General features: G+C 32.6%; 1 protein-coding gene across 5 annotated transcripts in view; it reads right to left on the bottom strand.

The window, feature by feature from the left end:
* LOC106463204 (protein RER1-like) overlaps positions 1-15652 on the bottom strand; it is a 35680-nt gene that overhangs the window by 14817 nt on the left and 5211 nt on the right. For 3 of the 5 annotated variants that reach the window (XM_013923199.2, XM_013923200.2, XM_022390649.1), the window contains exons 2-3: positions 6009-6087; positions 2897-3001 (exon numbers count right to left, since the gene is read on the bottom strand). In XM_013923199.2, coding sequence (XP_013778653.1) covers positions 2897-3001; positions 6009-6074 — 171 coding nt within the window. In that variant the 5' untranslated portion in view covers positions 6075-6087. Of the gene's footprint in view, positions 1-2896; positions 3002-6008; positions 6088-8292; positions 8433-15652 lie in introns of those variants that run through there. The other 2 variants (XM_022390651.1, XM_022390652.1) reach the window with 2 other exon arrangements.

Here is a 15652-nt window from a genome sequence, read left to right as displayed (position 1 = left end):
GACAGTTAGATGGAATTTAGGTTTTACTTTTATATTTTAGTTAATTATGTATACTTTGTATGTTAAGATTCATATTTTAAAGGTTTAATTATTTCTTAAATTATACTCTGAATTGCTGAAAGTGTGCAAAAAATATTATGCCAGAGGGGCTAAACCTAACAGCCAAAGTTACCATAACATCACCTGTGGGCATTTGTTGATGTGTGTTGACATAAATAATCAAAGATAAAGAACAGGAGAGGAAAATAAAACATTAAAAACAACTTATAAGTGAAAAAATAAAGATGTGAAATTATGCATGTCAATTACAGACAATGTTATTAGAGGAATCAACAAAGAGTTGAAATGAATATATATATTTCTTCTTAATTTTAAACATTTCATTGCACTGTACGTTGATGATAATAGCTGGAGTTAGTGACATTGTAGAGAACATGGAAAATAAAATATAAACATTTACCTTAAACTTTGATATTCATTTAAGAGGTTCTAAAGATTATGCAAGGGAAATATGAAACTGTATGGTAAAAATTAGTATATTTTATACTTAACATGAAAATCACTTTGCAGGTGAACTATCCAGAGTCCAAGCACAAATAACTACATTAAGTAATGAATTTTTATTAAAAGAAGTAGAAAAAATCAAAATCAAATATTTTATTTTCTGAAACTACATAATTTTAAGACTGTTCTTCTCAAATTTCAAACAATTTCACCACACTGGTTTTATTTTTGTAACGAAATATGATAAGAGCAGCATTACGTGCTATAAATTACAGCACCAGGTTGCCATAGGGTTAATCGACTGTAACTCTTGGTAAACTGAGAAAAAACAAAACAAATCTGATATATTCAAAGACTAGAAAAGATAATGAGTGCAAAAACATAGAGGGAGCTAGTGCATAGGGAAGGTGTGTCTCTCTCCTATTTGTGGAGGGCTTTTACTGCATAACAACATTATTATGCAGTAGCCCAAGTTTAGGTGGGACCTGCTAAAAGGTTAGTGGCATTCAAATCTCTAAGGCAGACACATGGGGAATTTGTGGCTATTACACTTCATTCAACTGGGTAAAGTAACAATGAGAGATGTTTATGATAGAAGAATTACTGTTCCCTTCTGAGTGTAACTGAGTCAACAAATGATTGTGTTGATAGGTATAGGTCTGCATTAATCTGCTACTAGTGGTTTAATGTGTTATACGTTTCCATAACAAGTGTGAGGTACAATTACAAAATGCTTTTATCAAAGCATTGTACTTACTTTTTAATAAAGGAGAGGCAGCAGGTGTGTTATACTCAGTAACAATCTGTCACCCAATGCCATCACAATGTTGTGCAACTTGGTGACAACAGGACTCATTTATTTGTTGTTTGTAACAACTAATGTTTGACAGTTTGTATGGACAGCTCTTCTCTATCCTATATAGACCCAACACTAAACCCTGTAATTTCTATCCTTTTATGGACAACACTTCAAAATTAGTGCTTTTAATCCCATGAGCTCATGTGGGGGTTAAAGTGCACAGGCCATGACATTTTACAGAGTGCTATTTTACACAGTATTATGTATTTGATGTCAGGGTCACCAACTATTCATTTTACCCTATATTGTTGATTTTCTGAAAGATTGTGGCAGATTAAATACTAGATACAATACAGAGGTACACTGAAAAAAAAAAACTGTAGATATGCATTTTGGAGGTTCTAGAGGTTATGCAATATGCAAATCATACAATGGACAAAAGAACTTTTATTCTTCACATGAACAACATCTTCCACTCTAAATTGTCAAAAGTCTGAGTTAGCCTGATGTTATCAATTCACAGACATATCTTGGGTACAAATATTTTCTAATCCATCTGTTTTTTTGTGTACAACAGACTTGTAAATTTTACTAAAGTTCCCAAATTTCATGTAGATACACTTAGTAAATTCAGAATTACAGTCAACATTTCTTCTCCAACATACAAACGGATTACGTGCACATTTGTTTAAAGCAGCTATATGCAACTGAATTCATTATAGTATACCTGCATATTACTAAACCAAAATGATCAATACCACAGAATGATGTAGGGCATTAAATGAACTTAACAGGGTCTATGATGAGATTTGTTGTCCATATCATAAATATTATTCATTAACTAGAAGAAACAAATTAATTTTTCTTTCTCTCTGAACAACTTTTGTTTGCTATTATTATCAACAAATAATCCCAGAACTTGAATACAGAGCTATTGAAGTAGTGTACTTCAATCTTGTATTTAGTCTAGTGAGTTTCATAATGTCCATCCAAAAAGCAATCCAAGTAATTCTGAGAAGAATTATATGTGATTTGTATTTTTGAAATTTTAAATAATAATTTTATTAATTTTACATCATTTTATGTCACTAAGTTTATTTCAGGCAGCTTTACTTTTTACAGGATTATCTCTTAAAAAACAAAAATATCTCAATAGTATACAATGTTTTTTAGGATATTCCTCCACCACTAACTCTTTCAATTTAATTTGCTTGGGCTTGTTTGTTTTTGTTGTTAAGGTCAGAGCTGCACAATGGGCTGTGTGCTGTACTATACTTCAGGGATAAAATCCTGAAATTTAGCATTACAAGCCTTCAAACTTACTACTGAGCCACCAGGGTGGCAATTTGTTTGAGAGAAGGCCTTGAAAAAAAGCTTCTCTATACCCTCAATTTATAACATTGCAGACAAATTGAGTAGAGGAAGTTCACTTATTGTTTCATTACTAAATAAACTACAAATATAAAATATAACAGAAGTAGTGATGTATTCATTGTTTTTAATTTTGTCAATATTTCTAAATTAATTTAGCATTTCTTACACTTTTTTTACATTTGTCATGTAATAATTAGTAATAAGATTTATGTTCCTTACTTGTAACAGTAAAACTCGTAACATGTACAATGCAAGCAAAAGAACTGTTACAATCCATCGAACAGCTGAATATGGTGTCCAAGTATCAAGGAGCTGCTGGTATATCTGTAACATGGAAACCAACAATGTTTAAAAGCTAATCTCACAATACAGTAGTTATTCATGGATTGGCAAAGAATCAACAGATTTATTATGGATTAAAACACAAACTTAAATTTCAAACTGTAACAACAATAAAAGAATCATTTACTTGAATTCTGAAATTAAGAAAATTTCAGAAGAATAATGCATAAAACTTTAAAATAAAAAACATGGAACAAATAAAACAATATATTAGAACAAAAAAAAAGAAGAGCTTTAAGAGAATATTTGTATTTATTTGGACATATCACTCTATATAGAAAATTTTATTATATTTCACTCAACTTGTTCTTTTCGAGGTTTGACTGTATATTTGTCCAGTTATATATTTTATACATTGCCCATTACAATCCTCCTCATATTTAAAGTAAATGAACCAATGTGTCTTTATAACTATTCTTCTCAAGAAATAGGAATTACATTTGAATATGATTATTCAGGTGTAATGTTTAAAGTTACTCTAAAAGATTTTTTAAACATTAAAATTTTTATAATAATGTAAACTTTAGAAAAAACATTGTAATGTAAAGTGAACAACTTTCACCACTGATTTTGTTAACTATAGTTTTAAGTGGTCACTCAAAAAATAATCATACTTTCCACAACAAAATATATCATAAAAACAGTATGAAAAATAAAAAACATTAAAGCTTAACCAAGATTGAACCCCAAAATATAGAAAACTAGGCTGGTCATTTTGATAAATACATGCCCAACTCAAGCATGACAAGTGATTATAGTTCAAGATGATGTGTTGTTAGCTGGTTATTTAGCTTCAGTTTCATTTTTTGAGTTAACAGAGCTTCTTTTTCCTTAGTTTTCATTTTTTTGCTTAGTCTATTATTTAAAGGCATTCAACATTTGGCTTTAAATTGCAGTCTTTGTTTAGATGGTTGTAAATTCCAGAGTTGTTGGAACAGCAGTTTTGTGCTTGCTCCCTGATTCTGGTAGCCAAGGTTCATGTTATCAAGTGGAAAATTTTGATAGTCTTTATACATTAATATTTCACCAGATGACATTAAAGTTAATGACTTAATTAAAAAATCAATTCATGAAACTACTTCAAATTGTTACCAAAGAAATTCAGTTTGTGTTTAACTCATTCACTGCAGCTGGGACGTATATTCCCAGTGTTCCCACCCCCTCACACTGTGACCGAGACAAACGTTTCCCACTGTCGACACTGTTTACATCTTTCTCTGCTAGGTCCAGGTTAATCATCTTGACTATCATCACTAGATGGAATGCTAGCATCCTCTTGTCTCATTGCCTCTTCATCATCATGCATTTGAACACCACTTGACTTGCTTTAAATATTTCCCTCACTATCTAATTCAAACATATCAAGCATATTTACATAGTAATTAGGGTTACTACTTGCCACTCTAGTGATGTGGGTACTGTTGGTGTGCAGTTGTCATACATTGCCTAGATATCTTGTTGGTTACTGAGGGGATGAGTGGAAAACATTGAGGGAAATCATGTATCAACATCAGGTGGGATGTCAATAAATACTTTCCAACTCATTTTACTCCCATATGTCACATGTAGCAATTTTGAATGACAATGAGAAACATTTGTTACAGTCGCTATGTGAAAGGATTAATAATAGGACATGACAAAATTTACAGTGTGGCCATGGGCTCACCACTTGCTCTCATCTCAGCTAATTAATTTTTGTTTCATCACAAAACTAGTTTCAGTCCTGTCCATATGAATTTCAGCCTTCAGTCTGTAAGAGGTACATTGGTGACACTTCTATTGAATTCAGAGAACAGACCCATTTCAAAAAATTCCAAGACTATTTAAATTCTAAACACAGGAATATCAAGTGTACAGTTGAAGAAAGAGAACCAAAATTACTTTTTGTTAGATCTAGTAATAATCAACCTGGACAACAGGTTTGAAACTAGATATTAACACAGACCAACTATTTGTAGTCTGTATTGTAATTTTAGTACATTTCTACAAACACTGAACACTTCAAAATGATAAATTCAGTGAACTAGAAATGAATGCTAAGAAAAAAATGGCATGTTAATCCAAAAATGAAACTAAAGCTAAACAACCAGCTAACAACACCATTGTATCTGAAACTATAATCAACATAATATGCCTGAGATGGGCAAAAAATAAAAACCCTGTAACCTTTGTCAGAAGCCTAATCACCTAATTGACAATTCTATTGACTGAACAAGTAAGAAAGATAATCCAACTTTTAGATACAAAAAAGAAGAACCCTCATAATACTTCAAATAAACATTCATTAAGATGAAGTACTGAACTCAGGCAAACTTTTAGAAGTCAACTAATGTCTTATTGCTTATACAGTTGGAAATAGTTTAAAATTAAAACATCACGAAAAAAATTCTACCTTAAGTTATTTTAAGCAATAACATTACTGATAGGAAAATCATAAATAATATTTAATGTTAAACTGGTACACAATTAAAAACATTTTATTTAGGCCTATCCATGGCCTTCAAAAAATTGAAATAATCCTAAGCAAACAGCAACTGTGGTGAATCAATATCTTGACCAAAAAAGAAAAAGAAAAAAAAAGGGGAGGGGGCTGACGCAACATTGAAAACTACTGCATGACAAGCACAAATTCCTAATATGAACATTTTTTAGTCTGTACCTAAAAACAGAGAGGGTCAAAACAACCTGGATGAATTGTGACTAGCAATACAGGATTTTTGGAACAATGTTGCACAATTCTACATTGATAAACTAAGTAGTAGCATGAATGTAAGGTGTAATGCTCTGTTTAAAGAAAAGGGCTTACATACAAAATACTAGTGTATTATACTGTTAATAAATACAATCACTTCTGATTCTTGCATGTGTATTGCTTATATGTTTTTATATATACACACACAACATACTATATACACACACACAATTACTATATATACACAACACACATCATTTTGATCACTTAAAAAAGAAAACAAACATAACTATTTACTTGAGAAAGCCTCCTGAAGAACCTCGTAACAACTGAAACTTGAGTGATGCTTTCACTGTCCATCATTTTCCACACACGCCTGCAAAAATATGTAAATATCTCATATTAATTGCTGCTTCCCCATGGAACATTTATCTAATCTATATATGAAGTTACAAAATATTCAACACTTGAATACATTTTCCTTACTGCTATCACATAGAGAAATACCTCTGTAGTAAAAGTTTCATTCTTTCATAAGCTAAACATACCATGCTTTTTTCAAAACTATTTTAATAATCATTTTATGAAAAAACAAAACAAAAACACTCAAAGAAAATCCTGAAGTTCAGAGGTAAAGCCTATTTTGTATTCAATAATTTTGTAAATGTAAACTTTAATTGAATATGAATTATTTTTAACATACATATTTGTTGTGAAAACATGGACTAGTCTTTAGCTTCCTGATTTAAAGTACTTATAAATCATTTCTTTTACAAAAATGCCAAAGATCATAACAGCTGAAAGGTAAATCACTAAAAAGACAGTGAGAAAATACAATAAAACAGATAAGGCAAGAAAAATAAGTATGTGTAAGTCAGAAGAATATAAGGAACTCCATATTAAATAAAATCAACCTAATAATGTTAATATGAAAGATAAGGTAACACAAGAATGAAATAAATAAAATAATGAAATGAGTGGTGGGAGGAAACAAAGTAAGAATGTGATTTTGACAGAGCTATAGTTAACATTTGCTTACATCAGGAATGTGGAACTTTTTATAGGGGGCAGAACAGATAGCAATTTTTAAATGTACTTGCAGGCCACACCGTATCAAGTAAAAGTAAAATGTAAAAAGACTGTGATTTCCTTTGCAAAATTTGTTATAACTATAAAAAGGATAGAAATAGAGTAGCAGAAGAATATACAGTGAATGAGAGTATTATTAAAATAATAAAAGTTATGAAAAATGTTTTAAACCATTTACCATACCAGTAGGTGGATCAGATGCATTCATAGCTAATAATACATATCTTAATATTATACAAGTTATTAAATTTATGAGGCAATATTCAAATAAATCCTGAATTTTCACTAGTGTGAGAAATGACATTTTTTTCTCTAGGCATCCCCTCGTATATAATTTATTCACCACCCCTCCAATAAGAACAAAATTTAACATATATTATTCACTATAATATCATCATTGCTCGAACAAAGCATAATTTTCTTAACCTTCAGTCTTGTTTGGTTACAGAGCCATCAAATAGAAAATCAGACCACACCCACCTTTCCAGTCCTCTATTTTAGGATATGTTAATAGTTCTCTCTTACACTTAATATTATATTATTTATAACCAATAAAAAGCCAAGATTTTCATCTATCTAATGACATATTATATTACATTGTTTTCTGTACAGACAATCATTAATTTCTCTTTTATTACAAGCTTTGTTCCCATGGTAAAGATATCGTCTAGCTTGGATGAATGTGTAATGTCTCTTGTCGCATAGTAAGAAAAATATTAAATAAATCAAATGAAAATGAGCTCATTACATTTTATTGTTAAAAGTAATTTAATTCCAGAATTTAATAAGTTCATAGGCACTTGTAATTTTATTTTTTCCTGGATTAATTACAGAAAGAAAGAAAAAGAGTTCATGGATAGCTCGTAGGCCAGATTCAGTTATATTTTAAGAACTCATGCAGATTGGATGCGGCCCACAGACCATATGATGTACATGCCTGGCTTGTATGAAAATTTACTTCAGATAATTACCTCTCTGCACAACAAAGAGCTATTACTTCACACAACTGCTGTGAAGATTTTTAAGCATATCATGAGCCTTGAACAAAGCTTCCACCCCTATATGTATTAATCCTATTGCTACGTGTTTTCCTATGGCCAGGGAACAAAGGGCATATCATCACGTTCATAGACTTGCATTCAAAATTTTATTGAACTACTATTTTATGAATGTATGTCAATAAGTTTGGTATCAAATTATAGATTATAATTCAAATTTTAGTATTATACATTAGTTACTTTCTTAATTTAAATGCAAATAAAAAAATAAAACTATAAATATCGATTTTTGTGTGTCATGTGGTATGGTGAATGCAGCTTTGGTTCACATTAGATGTTTGTGATGTCCAAATACAAAGTCTATGGTTTCTTACAAATTAGAAACTCAAATTACTGATACTGACAAGCTAGTATATTAATTAAGAACCTCCTATCTTTTCTATTTGCTGAGATATCACTATATTTAACAAATCAAACATAGTGGCCCTACCCACCCCTTTCATTTTTGGAAATACTTTCTTTCATAAACTTGCTTCACTCTATCATGTGTTTATAACCAATCACAAACTCAGAATTCCCCACATGCAGTTTTCTCAGCCTCGTGACAGTGAGAATTTCCCAAGATTATTTCTTTTGTCTTGTATCTTGGAAGGAAGGAGTAAGTGAAAATGTTGTTCAAAAAAACAATACTTTTTAGACCCAAATACAGTTTAGTTAGTACGGTGCAATTCTGCAATATTGATAAAGTAATTTATAATTTTTTGTTATTTAAAGATACATATATAAAACCTACAAAAGTCATTTTATTTTACATCTTCCACATGCAAAATTCTGCATGCAAGGTACAGCAAGTGAGTACAAACATCTTTACAATCATAAGTAGGAGAGATCATTGTTTTTTACATTTCTTTAGTTACTGTTCTATGTTTTAAGAAATATAACTAAAGTTAAGAACTTTTGTAAATAGTAAAAACATATATATATGTAATGTCTTATTACCAAAATGTGGCTGTATTTTATAAAATACTTGTCCACCAGAACAAAGCCAAGACAGGTCACTCTGTAAAGGCCAGTTTTATACTATTGAATACAGTAACATACATGCACCATATCATTGCAACTTCTGTAATTTTAGTCAGACATATTAAAAATATTTAGGTGGCAAAACTCATTCTTTTGATGCTAGATTTCAAGTGGTAAGGTAAGATCTTAGTGAGCTCAAATTTCATACTTTTTAGACCCATATACAGCTTAGTTACAAAGCTTGATAAATTATAGTGGAATTCTGTGGTACTGATATAGTAATTTATGTTTTTTTGTTATATCAAAATGTATATATAAAACCTAAGAAAAATTAATTTTGTTTCACATCCTCCACGTGCAAAATTTGATAAGGCTTAGCAACCTATGGCAAGCACTAAATGAGTACAAAGTTTGTAACTAGAAGAGATAATTGTTTTCTATATTTCTTTATTTACTGTTCTATGTTTTAAGAAAAATAACTGAAATTTAAGAACTTATTTGTAAATAGTAATAATGTATATACATATATAATGTATTATAACTGAAATATAACTATTTTACAAAATACTAGTCCACTAAAACACAGCCAAGACAGTTGGTAAAGGCAAGTTTTATATTCTTGGATATAGTAACATGAGTGCACGTATGCCACGTCATTACAACTTCTATGTTAGCCAGGCATGGCTGAAAGGTCAATGTAATAAAAATAATAAATATATATAGATGTATAATGTTATGAGATTTAAGATATTTAGAACAAACATTTGTGGTTTTGTGTTATAATTTTTAATCATTCTAGAACAAAAAAAGCATAATTTATATCTATTTCCTAATTTTTAATGGTGGTTATGAGGTCATTCAACTTGACCAAACCCATACAGAGATACAATAGATAAAATAAAAAGTTTTTTCTTAAAGAAAACATCTGATAATTATCTGGAGGTTATAAGGTTTCGCATGTGAAATTTGACAATTTTCTGATGCATAAAAGTGTACTTTTAATCCTAAAATCAAAATTACTCTGCATGTTGGATAGTCAACATTAAAAAAAATGCACAAGCACAAATCATAACTTAAAAATTCTTAAAACTTAATAACAAAAATCTGATATTTTGTGTATGAAAGCCTCATATTGTTTACTGATAACCTGCAAAATGTTGTGAAGATATGCATACTGTATTAAAAGTTATAGTATGAAAACTATAACTAGCACAAAATGGTTACGAGTTTGGTCCCTGTGACTGAGCCCATAGTGAGAGAGTTAATGTTTATTGCACCAACTTTGATGTAAATCATTAGACTACAGTTCATCACCAAGAAGAGAGTGACATCCTCCATGTGCATTAATCACCATGAGTACAATACTAGTATTTCAACAAAGGTCCATTCTTGTCCAGGCAAAATAAATACACTGTAAGTGGAGAGGAAGGGTGGAAGGTTGTGTGAGAGATGAGCAACAAACTGAAATATTTTCAGGTAAGGAAAATGTTAACTTCAGAAACATTTACTAACCTCTCTACAGAACAAAAAAGAGCTAGAATCCCACATTGATAATATTTTGGAAAGGTTGGTGTAGAGAAAGAAATTACAAAATGAGTTCTTTTCTGAAAACATAGCACCAGATAGGAGTGTGTCACCCATTAACAGAGAGGTGTGTGTAGCCTAGCAGGGTATCACTCAGTGGGAGACCACATCAATCTCTTTGTGTAATATAGGTGGTAGAGCGAAAAATAGTATCAGAAAAATCTTTTGGATGGTGATAAAGTGTCACACAGGTGAGTGAAATGCAAGACTGCTCAACAGCCATTATCTCCCAGGCAGTCAGTTGAGCAAGCATGTATTGTGTGGCAAGGGCAATTTGTCAAGCCATGCTGTACTGGATAAATACATGAGTTACATACCAGAATAATCAGGTGCAGGGAGAATATATCTCAGACCTGCATCCCAAGGACAATACAAAGTCCAACTGGCTGGCCTAACAAAGAAAAATGGCTTAGTTCATAGTGTAGTATGGTGGCCTGTACTACATTTCCAGGTAACACCCCAGCAATTCTTTCCATCAATGGTGTATTATACCAGTGGGATTACATCTGCTCAAAGGGTAACTCCCCATATCAATCTCCCTAGCAGCTTGAGACTGGGTCACTTGCATAGGGAGAATGCTGGAGAGATATTTGGATCAAACAAGAATCATCACATCTTTATGAGGTCTCACACTGATATACTGTGCAACGGGTTAGTGAGCATATTAACAGTAGGAACTGGCCAGGTTTGAAGGTAGACACACACCTGGTACTGTCATTTTCCTTTTTTGTGAAATACAGCCTGGAAGGGAAAATATGTATACTACCAAAACAGGCAAGCAAAAAAACCCAACAGTGGCCATTGAGCAGGAGCAGATGGGCTTAACACTTTATCTCCAGCTTGATGCAGATTTTGAGAAAGAGCAAAATTCTCTGTGTAGCATCACAAGCTATTTGGTGTGTTCCATTGTCTTTACAATATATATATATATTGATATATACATTACTGACATCGAGGGAGTTGTAAAACAAAAATAATCATAAAATAACCAACATCTCATCTCACTAGTCTCTGGGAAGACTGTAGAATTGCAACTGGAGGGAGATGAAACCCAGCTGTAGGCAGAACTGCCATGTGATGTAAAGTAATGGGATACAAGTATGTCAGGGGTTGTCCACATTCCCTTCTACAAGATCTCATCCAAGGGATATTAACAGTGAGAAGCAAGAGAAGCTGTGAGATGATGAATCTTATGGGAGATTATCTGATAAAGTTAACAGACATCCTCTCCCATTTAAAAATAAAAAAGTGAGATGGGTTGATGAACATAACCAGTCAAAGTGGAAGGTGATAAGAGTACAAGAGAAATCCCATGGCAGGAAAAGACAATGGTGATTGTCAAGTATGTGAGAAGTACAAGAAAGATAACACCAAACAGCCCAAATATGCCATAGAAGAAGAGTGAGGTCAGCCCAGAAGAGGTATGTAAAAGCAGGAGAAAGAAAAATGGAAATGTCTAAGAAAAAGATGGGAGGACATTAAGAAAGCCACTCTATAACTGGCAATTGTAGAAGTGGATATACCTCTCTCAAATAGCTAGGTAGAAAAGGATGTGAATAATAATAATAATAAAAATAGTACAGTGATCTGTAGGAAGGGAATGGTGAATGGACTAGTGGCAGTTAACCATCTTTTTGTTTCTGTTGATGAAGTGTAAGGGTGGATTGCTGGCAAGAGCAAGTAAGAAAACAGGCTACTCTGCAAGAATAAAAACTGCTAATCATGCAAGAGACTGGACAAATCGCATACATGAAGATGAAGGCATAACACCTTGTAATAATAGGGTGATATAAAAGGGATATCAAACATCAAAAAATGCAGAAGTGGCAATTATGATTGAGCTGGTCAAATTGGAGCAATGAGAAGATCTTGGCAAGGGATGTTGCAAATAAGAAACAACTGTTGGAAGAAGTCAATTAAGATGATAGGATGAAAGAAAGAGATTGGTCTAATCTTGGCTTAGAGTATATACTGCCAAAATTGCAGATTTCAGGTTTGGTGCAGAAAAAGAGGAAACTTGGTGTTGAGAGGAGTTGCAAAGGCATCAATGAAAGGCCTTTTAAACTGATGACAAATCCACTGAAACACTAGAGGATAGAAAGATCACTTCATGGAAAAGATTCAGTCCAAGTAAGACAGTCAATTCACTACCAGGTTCAAAGCTCCTGGGAAATGATGGGTTGACAACCAAACGAGGTCATTGTGGGCCCAAGAAAAGAAAATATAGAACCAGAAGGCAGAGAACAGAGGCTCATAGGTCAGTTGCCTCCATGCCAGTTGATGTAAGACACAACAGTCTGAGGGCATTGATATGAAGGGACCACTCTCCTGGAGGCCATACCATGAAAATGGTGTAGGTGTAAAGAATTGCCCCCAAACCTGAGCAGTATGTGGGACTGATCAAGCCACCACAAAAGCAAGAGATGACAAGGAATCTCTGGACATATTCCATTGATATGCCAGGAACCACTAAAAGGGATGCATATGGGTATGCTAAGAAGACTAAAGGATTTGAGCAAAACCAAAATTCCCAAACAAGATAGAATTTCTCCTGCTGGAAGAGAAAGAGTATTGAAATCTTTGATAGACAGAAACTCCATGTCCCAAAGACATAAAAAAGATGGCTGAGCCCACTCTACAAACAAGTTTAAAAAGTCTTCCAAGTGAATCAGATACTGAGTGGAGATCAAGACAGACATGGAGAAATTGATCAGCCAACCCAAATGAGATGTTTCTAGAAGGAGAAGGGGGAGTTTGCAGCTGTAGATGCTTCTTTGGACAGAGCAAGAAGAAACCAGTTGTTTATATAATAATGTAAATAGAGAACCAATGAATACATCCTTCTTCAAATGCACTCACGACCCAATTGAAAACATATAGGATCTTAGCTAATCTAAAGAAAAGGGCCTCGTACTAAAAATGACGAACTGGAGATAGCAATGGGTGGCAATTTAGGATGTAAAGAAAGGTGTCTGAAACATCAACTTTGGTTATCTAAATCAGTCTTCTTGGGAGTGACAAAAAGATGGGAGCAAAAACCCAGAGAGAGGTTGAGAACCTTTTACACAGTATTCATAATTCATACAGCAGACACTGCCTGCTTTAGATGCCAAATGTGCACAGAACCTGAGGGGGTGGAAAGACAACAGAAGAAGAAGAAAGAGGAGGTTTAGTGCAGAAAGACACAAAAAGTACCTGTGTGACCTAATGATCTTCTACTAAGGGAGTCCAAAAGTGTAAAAAAATTGGACAGCTGAATTCAAACCAGACCAGAGACAATGGTCAACTCCAAAGCCAAGTACCTCCATGATTCACAATGGCCAGCCCTATTAGGTGGGGCATTAAAAAGGAACAAAAGGACAAGGAGTAGGAGAGGGGGCAATCTGACAAGACTTCCAACAAAAAGAAACCCGTTGGGATGCTCTGGATCAAGAAAATAATCAGAGAAGACTGCTGATTAGCAGCTTTAGGCCAATTTTCCAAAGTGTAAGGACAAACCCTTCTTGAACAAATATCCAGGCACTCCATTTTATCAGTAGCTTTAAATTGTTCTTTGCACATCAAGTTATGAAAACAACCAACACTTTCACTTAAAACAATAATGTGTGACTGTCTTACAACCTCTCATCTACTATAAGCCAGTAGGACCCCTGCTGCTGTTCACCAAACACCTACACTTGAATGAACAATTTATTCAACACCATTGATGGTTTAAAAAGTTTTGGATTTTATGTTTTCTACACTTTACAGTGTTCTTTCTTCAATTTCCTTGTATTTTGGTCACCTGATGATGCCATGTTAACATTGCTGTAATGTTGCATATCATATCAAGTTTGTTTTCACTACCAAGTATTGCTGATTTTCATTTATATTCATGAAATAATACATAGAGTAGATTACTTTTTCAAGAGGTACACGTACAGTATGTTGTATCATTAAGACACGAGAACCCCAAGAATATGCAATTTATTGATCTGTTAAGTACCTGTACACAGGACATAGAAAACAGAAAGCTGTGTGATACACTGTTGTTTGCAGTATATGATACATAAAAAAATAGTTCCTTATTAAATGTAAAACTCTAAGGGTGCAATACTCTCTAAATAACATGTACCATATGTATTAAAAACAACAGTAACATTTCTATAACTGATAATATTAAGTGTGAGCTTCAAACTATACAGTATGTAAAATGAAGATGCTGATGCAATATATAAATAAACTCAATAAATTCATATGATAACTACAAGGACTAACAAAGTTACAAAGAAATTACCAACCTTTACTATGAGAAATGACATCACTTAATGAGATCTATATTGAAATATTTTAACATTACTTACTAAAGTATACGAAAGATAGTATTATCCCTCTCCAGATGGGGCATGGGTCAAAGGCCATGTCATCTCATTTGTTGACTTACATTCAAAATTTTACTGAATTACTATTTCATGAATTTATGTCAATAAGTTGGGTATCAAACTGTAGAATATAATTCAAATTATTTAATTTCTTAATTTAAAACATTGTTAAACATCGATTTTTGTGTTTCACGTGGTATGTTGAATGCAGCACTGGTTCAAATCAGATGTTTGTGATATCAAAATACTACGTCTACAGTTTCGTACAAATTAGGAACTCAAGTTACGGATATTGACAAACTAAAATATAAAATAATAACCTCAAATCTTTTCTATTTGCCGAGACATCACTGAATCAAACACAGTGGCCCTGCTCACCTCTTTCAATTTTTGGAAACGGTACCTTAAATACACTTACTTAAATATATGATGTGAATAACCAATCAAAAGCTCAGAATGTCTCCCTAGTGGCTTTCTCAGCCATTTTCATGTGTTAGGATGCCATCTTGTTGTTTTAAACTAAGATTTCAAGAAGGTAGGTTGTGTCTTTAGTCTGCTCAAAATTTCATATTTTTTAAGACTCAAATACAGCTTAGTTACTACGCTTGATAAATTATAGTGGAATTCTGTGGTATCGATATAGTAATTTATGATTTTTTGGTTATCCAACTGTATATATATATATAAACTTTAAAAAAATTATTTTGTTTCATATCCTCCACACACAAAATTTTAAAAAGCTTAGCAACCTACTTCAAGCAGCAACCAAGTACAAAGGTTGTAACTAGAAGAGATAATTGTTTGCTTTATTTACTGTTTTACGTTTTAAGAAAAATAAGTTTAAGAACTTATTTCTAAATAGTAATAATCTATATACATATATAAT

This window comes from Limulus polyphemus, unplaced genomic scaffold (assembly GCF_000517525.1).
Source record: "Limulus polyphemus unplaced genomic scaffold, Limulus_polyphemus-2.1.2 Scaffold1347, whole genome shotgun sequence".
Lineage (NCBI taxonomy): Eukaryota > Metazoa > Arthropoda > Merostomata > Xiphosura > Limulidae > Limulus > Limulus polyphemus.
Note: the sequence above shows the minus strand (reverse complement) of the source record. Positions and strands in the feature narration are given on the sequence as shown.